A 19,141-nucleotide genomic window follows, 5' to 3' on the forward strand; every position below is an offset into this window, starting at 1 on the left:
AAACAGGGCAGGGATCTGGAGGTAGAAACCGGTGCAGCTTATTGGTTTGCTTCCCGCTGGCCTGCTAAACCTGCTTTCTTATAGAACCAGCTCCCCTCCGCCCATCAATCACTGATGAAAATGTCCTACATTTTTACGGAATGTCCCATCTTACGAAAACATTTTCTCGACTGAGGCTCCCTCCTCTCCGGTGACTCTAGCCTGTGTCCCGTTGATGTAAAACTTGCCAGCACCGAGATGCAGGCTTGGGAGTCAGTGGCTATGCTTTCAGGAAGGGCGCTGAGAGAAAAGAGGGCAATGTGCAAAGCATACAGGGAAAGGTGAGATACCAGAACAGTGTGCTGCCATTAGTACCATACAGAGTCCGTGACGTGAGACACGGCAGGCCTGAGCAGCTGTGGGTGGGCTGAGTGGCCTTGGCTGGACAAGAGGCGCTTCAGGAACCCATCACATGAACTGTGGAATATATAAGTCATCAAAATTAAACAAAGGCCAGTGTGGCAGCTCACTCCTGTAATTCCCAACACTCAGGAAGCAAAGGACCGAGAACTGCTAGCTCAAGGCCACAAATAGTGAGACTCTGCCTCAAAACAAGAAGAAAGAGATGGACCCTCCGGTTCCCTCTCCCATCAGCTGGAGTCACTGGTCTTGGTAGTTGTAAATCAGGAAGATTACGCCACAGCTGTCCTCGATGAGATGTAGTCTGTCTGGTAGAGAGCGTGGGGGCCAGATTCAAATGGACCTGAACTCCCTTTGTAAGATGGGATAATCTGAGAATTAAAGACATGAACGTGAAGAAACAACCACACCTTAAACTTGGTTTAACCAAATAATGCATAGCCAGCGGCCATGTCCCATGTCAACAAAGGTGTGTGTGTGTGGGGGGGGGGGGGACTCTCTTTTCTCCCTCCCTTTCCCTTTCTCCCTCCCCATTTTATCTTTCTTTGGGATTTATTTTAGAAAACTTGACATCGCGTACCCCTCCCCATATTATAGTCAGGGTCTCTTGTATTCCAGGCTGGCCTTGAGCTCACTCTGTGGCTTAGGTGGCCTTGAACTCCTGATCCTCCTCCTAAAGGTCTGAGATGTGGCTGCGTGCCGCCATGCCCAGCTCCGTTTTTATTTTAATCGTGTGTATCTGAGTGCAGGTTTGCTGCAGTACGAGAGAGGTCTGAGGACAACCTCCGGGAGTTGGTTCTCTCCTTCCACTGTAAGGACGGAATTCAAGTTGTCAGGTTTACATGGAAAGTGTTTCTAACCACTGGACCATCTGCCCACCCTGATCTTGGCCTTTGAGACATTGTCTCAAACACAGCTCAGGGTGGCCTCCGCTCAGACTCCTGATCTTCCTGCCTCTGAACCTGAGGGATAACTGGCTCAAGCAGCCACGCCTAGCAGCAGAGGCCTTCTCTTCTTGAGATGTTTGCAGGGAGTCAGGGCTCTTAACCACTGAGCCATCTCTCCAGCCTGACAGCATCCTTTTTCCGAGGATCAGGGTATAACTTCAGAGGCCATGAGACTTCAGGTGGCAGATATACCTCTTGTCTGAAAGAGTGATGGATTTCTGATACTTGTTTCCTATGCTGGGGATTGAGCCATGACTGTTGCTCATCATATGTAGCTGCTTTACCAATAAGCTATAGTCCCAAACTCTTTTTACTCTTTTTTGTTTGTTTGTTTTGACAAGGTTTTGTGCAGTCCAGGCATCAAACTCCATCTGTAGCTGAAGATGCCCCAGGTGTGCACCGCTAAGCTCAGGTTATACAGTGCCTTACCAGGTCTGGCATGCCTTTCTATTAACACTTGCTATGTAGTCCAGCCTGGTTTCTAATTATCTTACTCTACCCTTCCAAGTGCTAGGATTATATATAAGCAGGAGCCTCCATATGAGCCCAAGTTATGATCAATATATTTCTCTGAAATTTCCAAGAAAAAGAAAAAAGCCATACCTTGTTAAAGACTCCAAGACCAACAGACTGAACTTAGTGTTTATGGAGAGTTAAAATAATGCAGATTAGAGTCAAATTATCTTGAGCTATTCTTAGTCCTTTTTAAATCTTTCTCTTTTTGTGTTTGTATGTAGTTCTTGTGTTCATATTTGCATGTGCGTGGGTTACATGGTGTGTGTCGGTACTGATGTATGCATGGACTCTCTTGCTAAACTGTAGCTTCTTAGTCTAGCTAGCCATCTTGGGTGCTAGATTCGGTGTCTACCTCTAGTGAGCTCAGATTACACGTGGGCTGTCACACTCACCCATCAGCCCGGTTTTCAGTCCCTCTGAAGATTGTTCGTTGCACACCCATGTATCTGATCAAATATCCTTGCTTATCAGAATATTTACAGTATACCTCATAACAGACCACTGACTTTTTACCAATCCATAGGCTAGGAATGTTATCATCTGAGGCCTATAGCCAAGCTCCCCAGTTGTCCTGGTCGCGGCTGACTTACTTGGTATTTGCCACTTGTGATTTTCTTTGTTCTGTAACTGACGCAGGTTCACGTGTAAGTAACTGCATCCAGAGTGGGACGTGCCTTTCAGGGAAACCTCAATCCTTGTTCCTGGATCAAGATCGCGCATACTCGGCTCAAAAATAAACTGGGTCTTACGACCTCCCCTCCGCCCCCCAGGCGAGACTGTTTCCGTGACTACAGGATAAAGGCAATTAGCTCCGTTGGAGCAGCGCTCCAGTTGCTGATAACTTTAGGACGAAGTCTGCCTTTGTCCCCAAGCGTTTTGGGGGCAGCACCACATATTGTTCACGTAAAAAGCGTTCGCAGAACTGGCTACTTCTGCTTCTTAGCGGTGAGGGAGCCTTTGTAGTCTCCCTAGTGGGTTGCCTGTGATGCGCCGCGATAGCATTGGGCTTTCAAGCTTATTCGATACCCAGACAGTTTATTTTGAATCGACAGTTCTAGTGTCCATCACTTTTGCGTGTGGTTGGACAGGATAGAGGCAGGATTTGAACAGCTTCAAAGAACCCAGAGCTGCCGTTTGTGGCTGCGCACTCGCGCTCGTCCCTGCGGCAGCGCGGCGCTGGGTACCACTCGCCTCCCACCTCCCTATTTTTAGCCGCCGCAGTCCCGGCCACGTGACGGAGGAGGCGGTAGAGCGGGCGCCCCGCCCCCACGGCGCCGCGCAGCATCCCGCAGAGCGCGGAGCCCGCGCCCTGGGCCTGCGGCTGCGGCGATGAAGATCTGGAGCTCGGAGCACGTGTTCGGGTGAGCCAGCGGAGGGCTGCGCTGGGAAACGCGTGGATGCGGTCAGAGCCGTGCGGCCTCGGGGAGGGGCGGGAATCCGGGACCAGCAAGCGCTCCGGAGCCTGGATCACGGCCGGGTGGGGAGCGGGGCGGCAGGTGCGTGGCGAGGCCTCCCCATCCTCAGCCGGTTTGTGTCGGCGGCAAGCTGCGTCGTGGGGGCGTCGCGATCCCATCGGTAATAGGGCAGCGGCCTGTGGCCAGCCTCCCTTGTAGCGGTTGTCACCCACTGTACCCAAGGGGCTTGGGCTCGGGAAAAATCTAGACGCGAGGAAGGCGTTTGGGGTGTTTGGTCCTGAATCCCTGTGCACCCGGACACTTCCAAGCCACCAGGGACACCGTGAACTGCCACGAGTGCTCCCCTGACCCGAGGGGCGCCTTCCTTCTCCCCATCGAGTGTTTTGATTAGCTTTTCAAAGGATTTTTGAGACTTTCTGATCCCGATTGGAGAAGCGTTTCGTTCCGAGCGGGGGTGGACGTGGAGAGACTGCATGAAACAGAATTGTCGTCCATTGTCTTTTAAAGTGTAAATTTTTTAAAATAAAAATTGATCACCTGGCTTCAGGACGTCTGGCTTCCTTATTTTTATTTTTCGATGGTGCTGGGCCCGGACCCAGCGTTTCGAGCCTGCTAGAAAAGCGTTCCATCACTGAGCTATAGCCTCCTCCTCTAGAAAAAAAAAAAAAAAAAACCCTTTAAAAATTTTGGAACTTTAGACGGGTGGTATGTAAATTTTTGGTAAACTTGGCAGGCCTTCTGAAGGTCTCCCCAATATTCCGACGTAATTTGTACCGCCTAGATGGAGAGACGGGTAGAAAGTCATAAAGTACAGAGATGCCAGAGACTTGGACTCGCAGGGGTCCTGAAATGTTGACTGCCACTGGAAAGTCACTGTTGACAATTTTGACCATTTTTGCAGCTTTCATTTTTTTGTTGTTTTGGTTTTTTTTTAATCATTATTATTTACATTTTGTAATCTGTAATATGTTACCACTCATTTTAATGTATGTGTGTTTGGGGGAGATTCTTTTTCTTTTTTTTTTTTGAGATAGGATTTCACTATGTGGCCTTAGCTGGCCTGGATGTTCTTGCTGTGTAGACCAGGATGGTCCCGAGCTCACATAGATCTGCTTGCCTCTGCTTCCCCAGTGCTGGGGTTAAAGCCATGTGTCACCAAGGTTGGCTCTTTTTAAAATATCTTTAAAATTACATTTAAGTAATTTGTGTGTGTGGTATGTGTACGAGCACAAGCCACATTGTGCAAGCTGCAGTCAAGATAACATGGGCAGTCGGTTCTCAGCTCCTTGTGGATCAGGAGATCCAACTCAGAGTCGAAGTTTGACAGCAGGCATCTTTAGCAGCTGAGCCATCTTGCTGGCCCCAAGTCATCCATTTAACAATGTGTTCTGTGATTCTGGGCTGGGGACTTAGCACACTGGTTAAAGACCTTGCCGTGTGAGTGTGGGGGCTAAAGTTCAGATCTCCAGTGATTGGAGTGGCTGGCCTGTGATTCTAGCTTGGTAAGGTAGAGATGGAGATGCCTGGAGCAAGTTGGCTGGCAGGACTACCCTGCCTCAGTCACAGGAGCTCTGCATCGGTCTTGGGCCTGCACAAGCATGCACACACAAGCACGCACACCTTCATGCACCTGCGCACAGCACTCACCCTCATGCACACCACATGTGAAAAGAGAACATGAGAAAAACTTTAAATGTATTATACAAATGAGTAATTTTTAGTATAATTACAGAAATTGCTTTTTTAAAGATTTATGTATCTATTTTATGTATATGAGTACACTGTAGCTGTACAGATGGTTGTGAGCCATGGTTGCTGGGAATTGAACTCATGACCTTTGTTCGCTCCAGCCCCTGCTCTCCTGCCAAATATTTATTTATTTAGTATATCTAAGTACACTGCAGCTGTCTTCAGAGACACCAGAAGAAGGCATCATCCCATTACAGATGGTTGTGAACCACCACGTGATTGCTGGGAATTGAACTCAGGACCCCTGGAAGAGCAGTCAGTGCTCTTAACCACTGAGCCATCTCTCCAGCCCCCCAGAAATTGGTTTTTGTTATTGTTTTATTTTCTTTGCAAATTGTGCAGCCATCACTGTGGTGGTCTGGCTTTAGATCATCTCTGTTATCGTCTAGAGAGATCCTGAACTTTATGTGGGAGATGAACTCCCTCTCCATTCCTGACCCCAGAAACCACTGGTCTGTTTCTGTAGATTTTTTTTTTCTCCTGGATACTTTATATAAATAGTCAACATCATATGTGGTATCCTGTGTCTGGTTTCTTTTGGAAATCATCACCATCATCACCATCACCACCATCATAATTTTTGAGGCTCATCCGTGTGGTAGCATGTGTTGCTTCTTTGTTTTGTGTCCCAGGTACCCTGCCAGTGCCTGACCCTGGCACTGTTCATAGGGAGGGAGTTCACAGGGAGGCCAGATGCCCTTCCAGAATAAGGGCAGCCATAGACTTCCGGCAGGCTGTCAGCACCCACTCAGGGCAGTAGAACTTTGAGCAGGTGGACCTATAGCTAGCTTGCTTTCTAGTAAGGAGCCGGGGGGCTGGGGGGGGGGGGGAAGAAATTAACCTTCTGGAGAGGCAGAGCATGTCCACTTGCCCTTCTCTTCAGTTTTGCCTCTTCCTTTTCTTTTCAGCCAAGACAGCTGAGATGGTAAATATGGTAGACATGCTGACACGTGATAAGCGTGCCAGAATCCACGCCATCACATGTATGTCTGTTTATGTAGAAATCCGCATAATGTGATTTGGTTTCCCCAAATAGGGATCACCGACCTCATCTCATAAGGATCTTTTCCTCCCAGTAGTGTGTTTTTTGAGCTCTAACTAAGCTGATAACATATCTATGGATATAGGCTGATGTATATATATATAGCTTGATCTACTAGCTGTATAATCACCTACCTTATGAATGTTATAATTTGTCCTATCTTATCGAAAGGACACTTGTGCTTGTTCTATGCTTATGGCCTGTGATGGCCAATACTGGCCGTTATCTTAGGTTGAGAGACATGTGGGAATTAGTAAGGCATGCCTCTGGGTGTGTTTGCTTTTCCATTCAGTGGCTCCCAACCTTCCTAGTGCTGCAACCCTTTAATATGGTTCCTCATGTTGTGGTGACCCCCAGCCATAAAGTTATTTTCATTGCCACTCCATAACTAATTTTGCCACTGTTATGGATTGTAATGTAAATATTTGATATGCAGGATACCTGATATGTGACCCCAAAGAGGTCGTGACCCACAGGTTGAGAACCACTGCCATAGGCAATGCGTTCACGAGGTCTCTGACCTAACATTGATTTAATACAATGAAAGTGGGAAATGGTGGACCCATATAAGTTGGGACCTTGTTGGAGGGAGTCACCTGGGGTGTGCCGTTGAAGGGGTGTGTCTTGGCTCTCATCCTTTCTCTCCTTTCTGCTCTCTCTGTCTTGAGGTGGGTGAGCTGTTCCTTTGTACTCCGTGATCTTTGTCATTGTGTTCTGCCTTGTCCAGGCACAGAGACAAGGGACCCTGGGCTGAATCTTGAGATGTCAAGGCCCTCAGTTTTGTTTATGTTGATTATAGCTTATATTAGTTACTATATCAGAGAGCCAGGTAGACTGGCACAGCCTATAACCCCAGCACTTAGCAGGGAGGGTATTGAGGCATACAAAGACCCTATCTTAAAAAACAACTAACCAACTGTATATTACCATTAGACATTTTAATTGAAAATTTAAAATATTAATTCATTACAATAAACAATAGTAACCCCTTCCCCCTTTTGTTTTTGGACACAGGGTTTCATGTAGCCCAGGCTGGCCTCACTGTGGAGCTAAGGGTGACTTTGAATTTCAATCCTTCTGTGCCCATTTTCTGAGTGCTCAGATGACAGGGCATGCACCACCATACCTAGTTTTAAACTTGTACTACTATACAAACTGGAATGGAGATATTAGATATTTGCCTTGAGTGCATGAATCCTGGGTTCAGTTTCCAGCCCCTTAAACTTGACATAGTGGTATATGCCTGAAGTCCCAGCAACTGGGAGGGAGAGGCAGGAAAGTCAGGAGTCCAAGGTCAGCTGAGCATATATGAGGCCCTCTGTCAACAATTTAAAAAAATCAAAAATTTAACTGCGTTTTGCAGAAATTGGGAGACTCTGGTACTTTAAAAATAATATCCATGATTCCTGTATTTCTGTAGTTTGATTCTCTTATCTACTTCTGCATCTGCTGTTTTGTAATTTTTAGCCTTGGTTGAGGTGTACCGGTAGAGTCCAGCATCACACAGATAAGGAGCTCTAAGACATAAATGTCTGTCTTTAGTTAGGGTTTCTGTTGCTGTGACGAGAACAGCATGGCCCAAAAGCTGTGCATCCCTCCTGCGGAAGGCGGATGGTCTCAGGTTTGTAGTGTGGGCCAGTTAGGCTCATGGTAATAGACACAAGTTTCCTGAACTTTCAGCTTTCATTCAAAGGCTCAGGTTTTATCTTTGGGCAACAAACACTAAAGTGACGGCTCACTCCCTCAACTTTCCAGAAACACCCACCAAGTCCCCAAGTCTGAGAGAACAGTTTGTGCATTGTTCTTTCCAGGGCAAGCAGGGGGTGTTGAGAGGCAGCTTCTGTGTGCTCTCAACACAACGGCTGATAAACCAGGGCAGCCTGAGATCCTCTCGTCCTGCAGAAATGTATCTGGCGCGCGTCCTGTTCTCTTGCAGACTGTCAAAGGGAAGAGTCCTCGGGGGTCAAGCGATGATCAGATTAACCACTTTACCATTTCATCACATAGTCCTTAGAGAATCCTGAGTTGTTTTCCTAAGTGTGTGTGTGAGCAGCAGCGTGACCAGGCTGTGGTTTGGAGCCCGGCCTGCGTTGCTGGGAAGAGTCCAGCACTTTGCCCTATTGCTTTAAGGAGTCATCAGTGTCAATGTTAATGTGGTGAGAGCTAGTAATGTCCCAGTCACATTGTGGCAACCAGGTCCAGAGCCCTCAGGGTGTGGCCCACGTTCTGTAGAACCTGATGGAGGTAAGATACAGCTGAGCTGAGCTTTGGTCCTGTGACTGCCTCTTCACCTCCAAACCTACAACTTTTAGAAATAAGCAAAAGTGGGAAGAGCAGACTCCTGGATCCATGGTGAGGTTCCTGGGCTGAGTGTTCCTCTTAGAACATTCATGGTGGTTACCCATGCATTCCCACCTTGGCCTTTTTACTAAATGGTTTAGGCAAATCTTTTTTTTTTTTAAAGATTTATTTCTTTATTATATGAAAGTACACTGTAGCTGTCTTCAGACACTCCAGAAGAGGGAGTCAGATCTCGTTACAGATGGTTGTGAGCCACCATGTGGTTGCTGGGATTTGAACTCTGGACCTTCGGAGGGTGCTCTTACCCACTGAGCCATCTCACCAGCCCAAATCTTTTTTTTTTTTTTTTTTTTTTTTTTTTTAATGTTTTGTTTGGTTTGGCTTTTGTTTTATTTTTCAAGACAGGCCTTCTCTTTTGTAGTCTTGGCTGTAATGGAACTTGCTCTGTAGACTAGACTGGCCTTGAACTCACAGAGGTCTGCCTCCCAGGTGCTGGGATCAAAGGCCTACGCCACCACCGCCTGACCGATTTAGGGCACATCTTGGACCCTGGTTTCTATGACCCTGCCATTGACTGGGGTTCTCCCTTAGACACTCTCGCATCTTAGCATGTGTGATGAGTCTTCATTGCTGACTTTACTGTATCTGGGATCAACTGAAGTGTAAGCTGCTGGACACTCTTGCGAGGGACTTGCGGAAAGACACACTGTTAAGTGTGAGAAGCGTCTTCTGATGGCCACATAGAGCAATAGACATGGAAGAGGGGCGCGTTGCATTCTGTCTGCTTGCTCTCACTCTTGCCGGCAAGTCCATCCTTCCTGTTGCTATGGCATCCCTCGACGGACATTAGACATCAGGACCAGTTCTTCGGGATTCAATAGCTTCAAGACCAGCAGCTCTCTAGTAGTTCTCTAGGCCTTCAGCACAGATTGGGACTGCTGGGATCAGCCCCATGGGCTGAGCAGGTACTGGATTCTCAGCCTCTCCAATGTGAGACAGCCACTGTGGGGGCTACCTAGACGGTATCATGTAAGGCAATCTAGCAGATCCCCTTTCCTATATACAATCAAATAATTCATACACATTCTCCACGACCCCCCCCCCCCTCTTCTTTAGAGAACTCCAATATAGCATAGAAGCCAGAATTCGTCCTCCTATCTGCCTTTTGTTGGTCCACATAGCCCTTGCCACGGATGCTGGGGACCATTCTGGAATTGGTGTGGCAGAGGCCTCCCTTCCTTTAGGATAGGACCTAGTCACACCATGTCTCTGTGTAGCTGGGGTCTCTTGAGAGTGGTGTCCATTCAACTCCTCATCTGCCAGAGAGAGAGCTTTGTGCCCTTGCAGCTTGTTCCTGCAGGCAAAGGAGCCAGCAGGCGCTCCAGTGAACAGCTCAGTGGCCTTCAGCCAGCCCTGCCATTGTCCATACCTAATCCTAATGCCACAAGGTTTGCATGCTGGCTGTATATTAGTGGTTTCTTCAGCCAGCGGGTGCGATATTGACTTTGTGCCTAGACTTTGCCACTTAATTTTATCTTTTGATTTTCGAGACACAGTTTCTCTGTGTAGCCCTGGCTGTTTGGAACTTGCTCTATAGACCAGGTTAGCCTGTGTTCTGTCTGCCTCTGCCTCCCTGCTAGGATTAAAGGCATTTGTCAATATAGCCGGCTGGGTTTTGTCACTTTTAGAAATAGCTTTAGAGACAACTCTCAACAGATAACTCCAGTTCCAGGGGATCTGATACTCTCTTAGCCTCCATGGGCACCAAACAACGTGGGTGCACATATAAACATGCAGATAAAACATATTACAGCCAGGCGGTGGTGGTGCACGCCTTAAATTCCAGCACTCAGGAGGCAGAGGCTGGCAGATCTCTGAGTTCAAGGCCAGCCTGGTCTACAGAGGAAGTTCCAGGACTACACAGAGAAACCCTGAATTGAAAACCAAAACCAAACAAACAAACGAAGCCAACAAAACCAAACCCACACATACCTACAATAACTTCTGTGGTTATTTTGTGTAAGTATATTTAAACAAGTTGTATATCATTCGAGTCTGAATCAGAAATGATGGCATCGTGGCGATACACTTGAGGGAGACTTTCCAGGAAAGCGTATCAGGAAGGGAAGGAGGGCTAGCTGACCTGACAGTAGTTCTCAGCAGTGGGGTAAGGCCCATGTTGGACATCTGGAAGGGAGGTTCCTTTAACCTGGCTCCGTCACAGCCGTCTGAGGTTTGAGGTTAGGTCATGGCTCTGGACAGTAGTAGTAGGCTGCAGTCTGAGGCTTTGCCATCTCTGAGAGCAAGAGATAAATTAGCTTAGCTCCGGGCTCTGACTTAGACAGTGTGACTCTGCACAGGAAGCCTTGGGTGGTTCTTGGGTCATCCTTAAGATTCCTTGGGATTCTACCGGATAGCCAGGCAGTCTGGTAGGACCATGAGCCCTACTGGAAGTCAGGGTCCTCTTACATTAAGGACCGCAGCCAGCGTTTTTCCAGCGAGGCGCAGGTAGGGAAATGGTCTCACTGCAGAGAAGTGCCCACAAAAGGTTTCTGCCTCCTGTGGGCTGGAGGAGGACCAAGACAGGAAAAGCCAGAGATCAACTAAGCTTGATGGCCCTGTGTAGTCTCAGCACAGACCTGGGGCCCCGCAGGAGGCATGGATTTAGACAACACCCAGGGCAGCCTGACCAGAATAAACACAGGAGCCTTAGCTCCTGGGCCACTTCCTATGCTGATTGTATTCTCTTGCCAGCCATCCCTGGGACACGGTGATCAAGGCGGCCATGCGGAAGTACCCTAACCCGATGAACCCCTGCGTCGTGGGCGTGGATGTGCTGGAGCGCAGCGTGGATGGCTGTGGGCGCCTGCACAGTCTGCGCCTGCTCAGTACCGAATGGGGGCTGCCTGGCCTCGTGCGAGCGGTGAGAGTCCCTGTGTGGCCGCGGGCGCTTACTGCTGAGGGATGCCACAAATGGCCAGGCAGAGTAGGTCCCTGCAGTCCCTTGCCCCCTTCTCAGACTGTTCATGGTTCTCAGTCTGTTGTCTGGGAAGGACTCTAGTCACTCTGGGTTAGGTGACCTGGGTGACCTTTCTTCAGGGACAAACGTGAAGGAGCAGATTCCCACCTTTTGCAGTCATACTTTTTACATGTGAACTTTAGGTATACACAGCTCAGCCTGTACGCGCTTTTAGAGCCAAAAATGGGGTCGGGATGGGGTCGGGTGGAGAAGCATGAGAATGTTAACCTAAGGCAGCACCCTAACCTTCCTCCAACTCCGAGTGCAGGTCCTTGCGTAGCCCCAGGGTCTCCTTGTGGCTCCTTTGCTACTCCTGGATTCTATGTAGGATGTGAAAACTATCTCTGTAGGCAGATTCTTGCCTTCCAAACTCTGTCAGCAGAGGAGCCTCTTTATCAGGATCCCTGGCTTCCCTGCTTTAAGTTTTGTCGCAACGTTCATTACTGTCATGCATTAAGCATTTAGCTCCACTTCCTAATATCTGCCCCGAGGGGGGGGAGGTCGGGGGGGGATTGCTCTCTCTGCCCTTTACTGAATCTGCAGGTATAGAGCATTTGTTGTAAGGAAATGCGTAACTGGACGTTAGAATGTCGCTTTACTCTTTTATTTTGTCTTTTAGATTTTGGGAGCCAACAGGACCTTGACGTACATCAAAGAGCGCTCCGTCGTGGATCCGGCTGCCAGGAAAATGGAGCTGTGCTCCACCAATGTAAGCAGTGGTCTAAGATGAGAAGGTGCTTAGTGTTGCTCCCCGACGGTGCGTGATGATGCCTCCCCTAAACTCTACTTCCAGCTGCCGTTTGCCTGCTCGGAGAGCGCTTAGGAGGACTACATTAGTTAGTGGTATTTTATCTTTGTTTTGTTTTGAGGTGGGGTTCTCACTGTACCCCCTTTCAGCCTGGAACTCGACGGATAGCCCAAGCTGGTCTTAAATTTTCTTTAATCCTCCTGCCTCAGCCTGAGGAGTTCTGAGGCTACAGGCTTGAGACATTTTCTCACCTTTTTATTCTAATATAATCAACATAAGGAAAAAGGCAATAGGTCAGGTGTGGTGGTGTGTGCTTCAGGCAGACCTCTGTGAGTTTGAGGCCAGCTTGATCTACATAGTGAGTTCTAGGACAGACAGAGATACATGGTAAAACCCTGCCTCTAAATAAATAAAATAGAAAGAGAGAGAGAAGAAAAAGAAAGAAAGGCAATAACTAGTTAGATAAGAAAACTGCTAGCCGGGCATGGTGGCGCACGCCTTTAATTGAGGCCAGCCTGGTCTACAGAGTGAGTTCCAGGATAGCCAGGGCTATACAGAGAAACCCTGTCTTGAAAAACCAAACCAAACCAAACCAAACCAAACCAAACCAAACCAAACCAAACCAAACAAACAAAAAAAACCAAACTGCTGAATCTGGGTGTACTATTGCACAGTTGGGTGGCTATAGATAACAATGTGTGTATTTATTATTATTAGTGATGATAATAATAATACAGGGTCTCACTATGTAGCGCCAACTGGTCTAGAACTTGCTTTGTAGACTAGACTGGCTTGGAACTTACAGATATCCTTCAGATATGTGTTACTATGCCCCAGCTAACTATTATATTAATATACATGTAGAAGAAAATACTTAGAATGTCTCTACCACAAAGATATAAATATTTGAGGAAACAGAAATGCTTGCCCTTTTTTTTTTTTTTTTTTTTTTTTTTGATTTTTCGAGACAGGGTTTCTCTGGGTAGCCTTGGCTGTCCTGGAACTCACTCTGTAGACCAGGCTGGCCTCGAACTCAGAAATCCTCCCGCCTCTGCCTCCCGCGTGCTGGGATTAAAGGCAGGTGCCACCACTGCCCGGCTGCCCTAATATTTTTTTTTAAATATTTATTTATTATCATATAGAAGTACACTGTAGTTGTCTTCAGACACCCCAGAAGAGGGTATTAGATCTCATTACAGATGGTTGTGAGCCACCATGTGGTTGCTGGGATTTGAACTCAGGACCACTGGAAGAGCAGTCAGTGCTCTTAAGCACTGAGCCATCTCTCCAGCCCCAAGTTTATTTTTTTGATACAGGGTTTAATTATGTAGACCAAGCTGGCCTGGAACTCCTAGAGCTCTTCCTAATGGTGGGATTAGGCACTACTTACCCTGATTTCAATGTTATACAATGTATATATGCATTGAAACATTATGATACCATATATGTGTTCAATTTTCATATATTAATACAAATAGTAATGAGACAGAAGTGCATACAATCCTCACAAAGCATAAACAGATAAAGCAACAGACATGATCAGACCCAGAGTCTGTCCCGAGTCACAGCAGTGGAGTGTGGGGTATCTGGCCAGCAGGACTCAGTAGCTGGTATTGGTTCAAACTTTGAGAGTCTGATCTTAGGTATTTTATCTGAGGCATATTTAGCATAGCACAAATTGGGGGAAAGTTTCCTGGTGATCATGAACTCAATTCCTTGTGCACAACAAAGTTTAAGACATGACTACATCAGATCTCTTTGTAAAGTACAAGCGGCATCGTCCATAAAGGTAGGTTCTGGCAGATTGACGGAGAAGAGCAAGCTCAAGATGAGAAGGAAGATCCTGTGTGCTCTCTGCCACATGGACAGCACAAAAGTCACCAGATTATTAACTATGTCCACTCCCAGCCTTCCAGGCAGAAAACAGGTTATGCATCTCTCTCTGAAGGGACAACCTGTGTATTAACATTCCTGGTTCCCTGGTTCAGTCTGCATCCTGGGTGTTCATTAGCCATGTGTGTTTGTAGCTGACATACAAATGTAACGTCGTAGTGCCATAGAGAACTCTGCTCACCATGATATTCTAGAGGCATTTTTTAGATGGTTGTTTTTTTTGTTTGTTTGTTTTGTTTACTTTTAATTTTTATTACTGTGTGTTAGCATGCCACTGAATGCATTGGAGGTCAGAAGACAGCTATATGGAGTCAGTTCTCTCCCTCCTTTATATGGGTTCCGTGAATCGAACTCATGTTGCTAGGCCTCTGTGGTAAGCACCTTTATCCGCTGAGCTATCTCACTGGCTCTAGGTAGGTTTTAATAGAAAATACAAACAGTAAGTTAGTTTGCTGACAGGAAGTAGGACTGGAGACCGGGCTGCTGAAGCTTCTGTGTGGATCCCAGAGTCCAGCACGTCCAGCCATTCCGAGATTCCACAAGGGCTGGAAAGCTGGCTACTGTTGCCATGGACAGCGACAGTGGGCTCTTTGTCCTACAGTTGCTGACAGGCTTGGCAATGTGTGGATGCCCTGAAGGCAGATCCTGCCTCAGACGTGGGTAGAGGTCCATGATCATCATCAAGGAGCTGCCCAGCTGGGCAGTGGTGGCGCACACCTTTAATCCCAGCACTTGGGAGGCAGAGGCAGGCGGATTTCTGAGTTCGAGGCCAGCCTGGTCTACAGAGTGAGTTCCAGGACAGCCAAGGGCTACCCAGAGAAATCCTGTCTTGAAAAACCATAAAAAAACCAAAACAAAACAGAAGGAGCTACCTAGTAGTGTCCCTGACACACACTGAATGTTGTCTTTCTCTGGCTTTCCCAAGTGTTAATTCTGGGCTGGAAGGGTAGATGGTTTGAGAAGAAATACAAGAAAATTAGAACCTAAAGCAGTGGTGTTTTATTCTTTTATGTGTGTGTTTGTTTTTTAAAGATCACGCTCACGAATCTGGTGTCAGTGAATGAGAGGTTGGTGTACACACCTCATCCAGAGAACCCTGAAAAGTGAGTCACCTCGTCCTGGGATGGACACATTGAGCAGCAGGGGTGGACGGAGCCTCCCTCCCGGGGTTGGTCAGCCCCTTACTTCTGCTCTTCTGCAGGACTGTGCTCACTCAAGAAGCCATCATCACTGTGAAGGGAATTAGCTTGGGGAGCTACCTGGAAAGTCTGATGGCCACCACGATATCCTCCAATGCTAAGAAGGTGAACGCCTCAGGACAGGGCCCTGGTGCAGTCTGTGGTAATGTGCCCGAAGAGGTGGGGACATGTTTGGTCCTTGCGTCCTCCTGAGGACGGGCATCTTTGCAGTTGAGCTTCTAAGGCAATAGACTTCCCACAGTTGTTTCAAATAGAGATACAGAAGGGCTGGCCAGGTTCTTGAGGCAAAAGACATTTGTCCTAGTAAGGGTTACTATTGCTTTGAGGTTCATCCCAGTCTATCTGGTCTCCACATGGCAGCTTTGGCTCTGGGACTTTGGGATATCTTTTAAGTCTCAGATATGAATTGGCTGTGTTATTCTCAGAGGGTGTTGACCTTGAGATAGCTCAAGCTGGTGCATTCTTTAATTCATTAGAGAAAGTAAGGCATTGAAAACATCCCATCATGTTTCCGAGCTTGGATGGCTTGTTTCTGTGGACTGTCTTTAGTTAGGGTTTCTATTGCTGTGAAGAGATACCATGGCCATCTCAAGCCTTATACAGGAAAACATTTAATGGGGGCTGGCTTACAGTTCAGGGGTTTAGTCCATTGTCATCATGACAGGAAGCTTGGCATTGTGCAGGCAGACATGGTACTGGAGAGTAGCGGAGAGTTCTATCTACACTTGCAGGCAGCTGGAAGACACAGGAAGCCCACCTGGCCTGGCTTGAACTTCTGAGACCTCTATGCCCACCCCTAACAACCCACTTCTTCCAACAAGGTCATACTCCAACAGGGTTACACCTCCCAGTAGTAGCACTCCCTATGGGGCCCTGTTTATTCAGACCACCTCATAGTCCATGGCTCAGGGAGATTATTGCTACCTCTTTGCCACAGCAGTTCCCTCCTGCATGTGGCAAGAACTGAAGTCCTTCTGTGTTGTTGCAGGGGTGGGCTGCCATTGAGTGGATAATTGAACATTCCGAGAGCGCCATAAGCTAACAGGTCTGCCACCCATGCCTGGTGACACAAGGGGCAGTCACAGTAACTTCTTAACCCGGTACAGAGTTTTAGCTTTTTATTACTGTGTGCATGGGATGCATGAGAGATTGCTTGGCCGCCAGTTCCGTGCTGCATACTGTCTGTCACAGAGGACGATTCCGTCCTCCTTCATTTCCCTAGTTTGTGTCAAAGAAGTTTCCAGGGTACACCTGAGCTTTTTCTTGTCAACTGGATGGAGTCTACGGAAGGCAGGGTAGCAATTGATATCCTGAGGTCTCAGTACCTGGCTGCCAGAACAGTCTGCAGGATTGTCACAGCTGGTGAAGAGCCTCCACGAATAGGCCCACAGTGTCATAGGGAAATTTAATCTGGAGTTTTTCCATCTTGGGTAAAATTTGCGCTTCTTGAAAAAAAAATTCGTTATCCTTTTATTATGCTGGGGTGTGGACTGAGGCTCGCACACCTTCTGGGCTTGGGTAAGCGCTCTACCTCTGAGCTCCACTGCCAGTCTGTACACGTTTCTATGAAAAGTGCTGCATGCCTGTTTACTTACTTGGTCCAAGCCAGTGTTCAGCCTCTGGCCTGTCCCGGTAGTGGCAAAAGCACCTCTTCACAGATGGTCCTTGGTCTCCTCTGCCTCCAGATATTTGACACTTGATTGGTTGGCATTTGTCATGTCCTCACAGAGAGCATCCCACTTCCCTTAGGCGGGGCCTCCTCACTTCCTGCCTGAATGTCCCTGTTAAGCTGCTGACAGTGGTGGCTTGCTTCCCTGTTGCCTCCAGTCATTACCATTTCCTCATTTCCCTCAGCAGGCAAGCTGTGGGGTTTGAGGTATCTTTAAGATATTCTTGCTCCTTTTTCCTAAGTCAATGAAGCTTGCCAGAGAAGTTTCCCTTGAATCCAAGGTCAAGACCTGCTCTGGGGTCTCTTAGCCTCAATCTGAGCTCAGCTTGTGGAAGCTGTGTGCAGGTCTGTGTGTGGAGAGAGAGAGTCCTGGTGTGAAGTCTAAGCTCTTCAGGTTGTTTCTTCATCAACTAGAGCTAAACCATCCCTCTCTCTAGTCAGATGTCTCACCAAAAAGAGTCAAAGAAGAAAGGAAAGGAAGTGTGGACGAATAAAGAAGACGAGAGGCAAGTGTGGCTGGGGCTCCCGCCAAGTCTGGAAGAGGTGTCTGCTGGAATCTTTCCTCCCAGTGCAGCATCAGGCCCAGGCGCCAGCTCTGTGAGGCTGTTTGTGTGAGGCCGTTTCTTGGGAGTGGTGTGGAGCCCTGGTCTGCTGGGCTCTGCTGTAGGTGCTGTGGGCACTGTGCTGGGCAGTACTGGGCTGCACTGCCCCTGTGTTGGTTTTAAGCTTTTATTTGCTTCTGGAAGGAGTGTTACTTCTGTGTGCTGGCTCTAGTCACTCCACCAAAAGAGAGCTCCCCTTTCCTCATGCCCTGCCAGCTAAGCTGGGGTAGGTCCCCCAAACCTTTCCCGGGGGGCCTGGCTGCTGTCCTCTGTTCCTGGTAGTCCCATGTCCTTATAGTGTCCCACTTGCCTCTGAAGGAGAATAGAAGTTGCTCTCTGGCCCTCAGGGTCCCCATCATGCCCTGCATCCAGAGACAGTTTGGGAGCTCTCTGCACAGGCCACTATGGATTCCAGCAGCAACTGGGATGTCCATACTCAAGACCGGCCTTGAACTCTGTGTGTGACTGAAGATGCCCTTGAACTCTTCCTTCTGCTTCCCCATTCCCAAGTCCTGAGAATACAGACTTGGACTGCTATACTTGACTCTTTTTGGTTGTTATTCTTGAGACAGATTTTGCTATGTAGCCTTGGCTGTTCTGAAACTCATGGCAACTCTCCTGCCTCAGCATCTCAAGCGTTGGAATCACAGGTGTGGACCACCATACCCGTTATGGGATGCTTGTCAAGTCCCAACTGTCCTTTCAACAGGATCTCTTGACAAGCCTGGGTGTCCCTTGAAGACGGTGGGAACCTCTTGCTATCTACAAAGAGCTGTCCAGCGAATTCCCTCTCTCCATATCCTGGGGTTTTGAGGTCTGGCTGGGGTGTGAGTGGTGGTTTTGTGCTCTTGAACTAGATTGAACCCCTTCCCCACACGTACACTGCCTTCCTGCCTCAGAGTTTCTGCTCCTCATTTTCTTTGTAGTCTTTAGTCTGTCGGTGTTTCAGTCAGGGACATGAGCATGCGGTGCTGCCATCTTTTGTTTAGAGACAAAGTCTCGTGTAACTCAGGTTGACCTTCAACTCACTGTACATGAGGCTGTCCTCCATCTTCTTCCACCTCTTACGAATTACAAGTGAGCACTGTCATGCCTGGCTTTCTACCATCTTTAAATCAAGGTTGTTTAACACACACACACACACACACACACACACACACACACACACACACACACACACACACACACACACACGGGATTCATGTTTGTACTTTTAAAAAGGAATTAAATCTGTTGAATAGTAGAGACCTCTGCTCTTCCTCTGTTGGTCCACTCACTATTTCTAGAACTTTCCTATGCCTATGAAAGTTGATGTCTTTTGCTTTCATTAAACCCGGTTCACACTGTAACTATTTTTGTGACTGTCTCTTTTCTACTTTTAAACAACAGTGTCCTGAAAAGTCCCCTTTGAGGACTCACTGCTGAGAGCCACTGAAGAGAGCTCCTGAGGCCACTGAAGGCTTGCCACTATCGCTGGCCAGCCACCATAGAAAGGTGGTCGCCTGAGAGGGACACTGCAGCTCCCTCTTTATGTGGTAGCAGCTCTTAGATACTTTTCCACTTTGAGATGGTTATAGACTATTGACTAACAGCTTGACTGGAGTAGGGAGCACCTAGGGCATTGAGGAAGAGCACTCTTGGG

At 47.8% G+C, this 19,141-nt stretch overlaps 1 protein-coding gene across 8 annotated transcripts; it reads left to right on the forward strand.

Annotated features, from left to right (window-relative positions):
* The first annotated feature begins 315 nt into the window (after positions 1-315).
* Prelid3a (PRELI domain containing 3A) lies at positions 316-18,848 on the forward strand. Of its 8 annotated transcripts, none has more exons than XR_385989.4 (7): positions 316-3,223; positions 11,124-11,292; positions 12,008-12,097; positions 15,062-15,132; positions 15,231-15,333; positions 16,217-16,328; positions 17,339-18,848. XR_385989.4 is itself a non-coding variant. In NM_144867.2 (7 exons), exons 1-6 carry the CDS (start codon positions 3,192-3,194, stop codon positions 16,268-16,270), a joined length of 519 nt encoding a protein of 172 aa, NP_659116.1. In that variant the 5' UTR covers positions 3,116-3,191; the 3' UTR covers positions 16,271-16,328; positions 17,335-18,848. The 8 variants fall into 8 exon arrangements, 4 of the variants coding, with proteins under 4 accessions (XP_006525959.1, XP_006525960.1, XP_006525958.1 ...); NM_144867.2 differs by having other exon boundaries at positions 3,116-3,223; positions 17,335-18,848; XM_006525896.4 differs by lacking the exon at positions 16,217-16,328 and having other exon boundaries at positions 17,335-18,848.
* Positions 18,849-19,141: the final 293 nt, after the last annotated feature.

This window comes from Mus musculus, chromosome 18 (assembly GCF_000001635.26).
Source record: "Mus musculus strain C57BL/6J chromosome 18, GRCm38.p6 C57BL/6J".
Lineage (NCBI taxonomy): Eukaryota > Metazoa > Chordata > Mammalia > Rodentia > Muridae > Mus > Mus musculus.

Excerpts from the sequence above, each read along its gene's own strand:
- Prelid3a (XM_006525895.4), top strand. The coding sequence starts at position 3,192 with ATGAAGATCTGGAGCTCGGAGCACGTGTTCGG. Across the intron at positions 3,224-11,123 it reads AGCTCGGAGCACGTGTTCGG|CCATCCCTGGGACACGGTGA; the intron begins GTGAGCCAGCGG and ends TTCTCTTGCCAG. Across the intron at positions 15,334-17,338 it reads TATCCTCCAATGCTAAGAAG|ATGTCTCACCAAAAAGAGTC; the intron begins GTGAACGCCTCA and ends CTCTCTAGTCAG.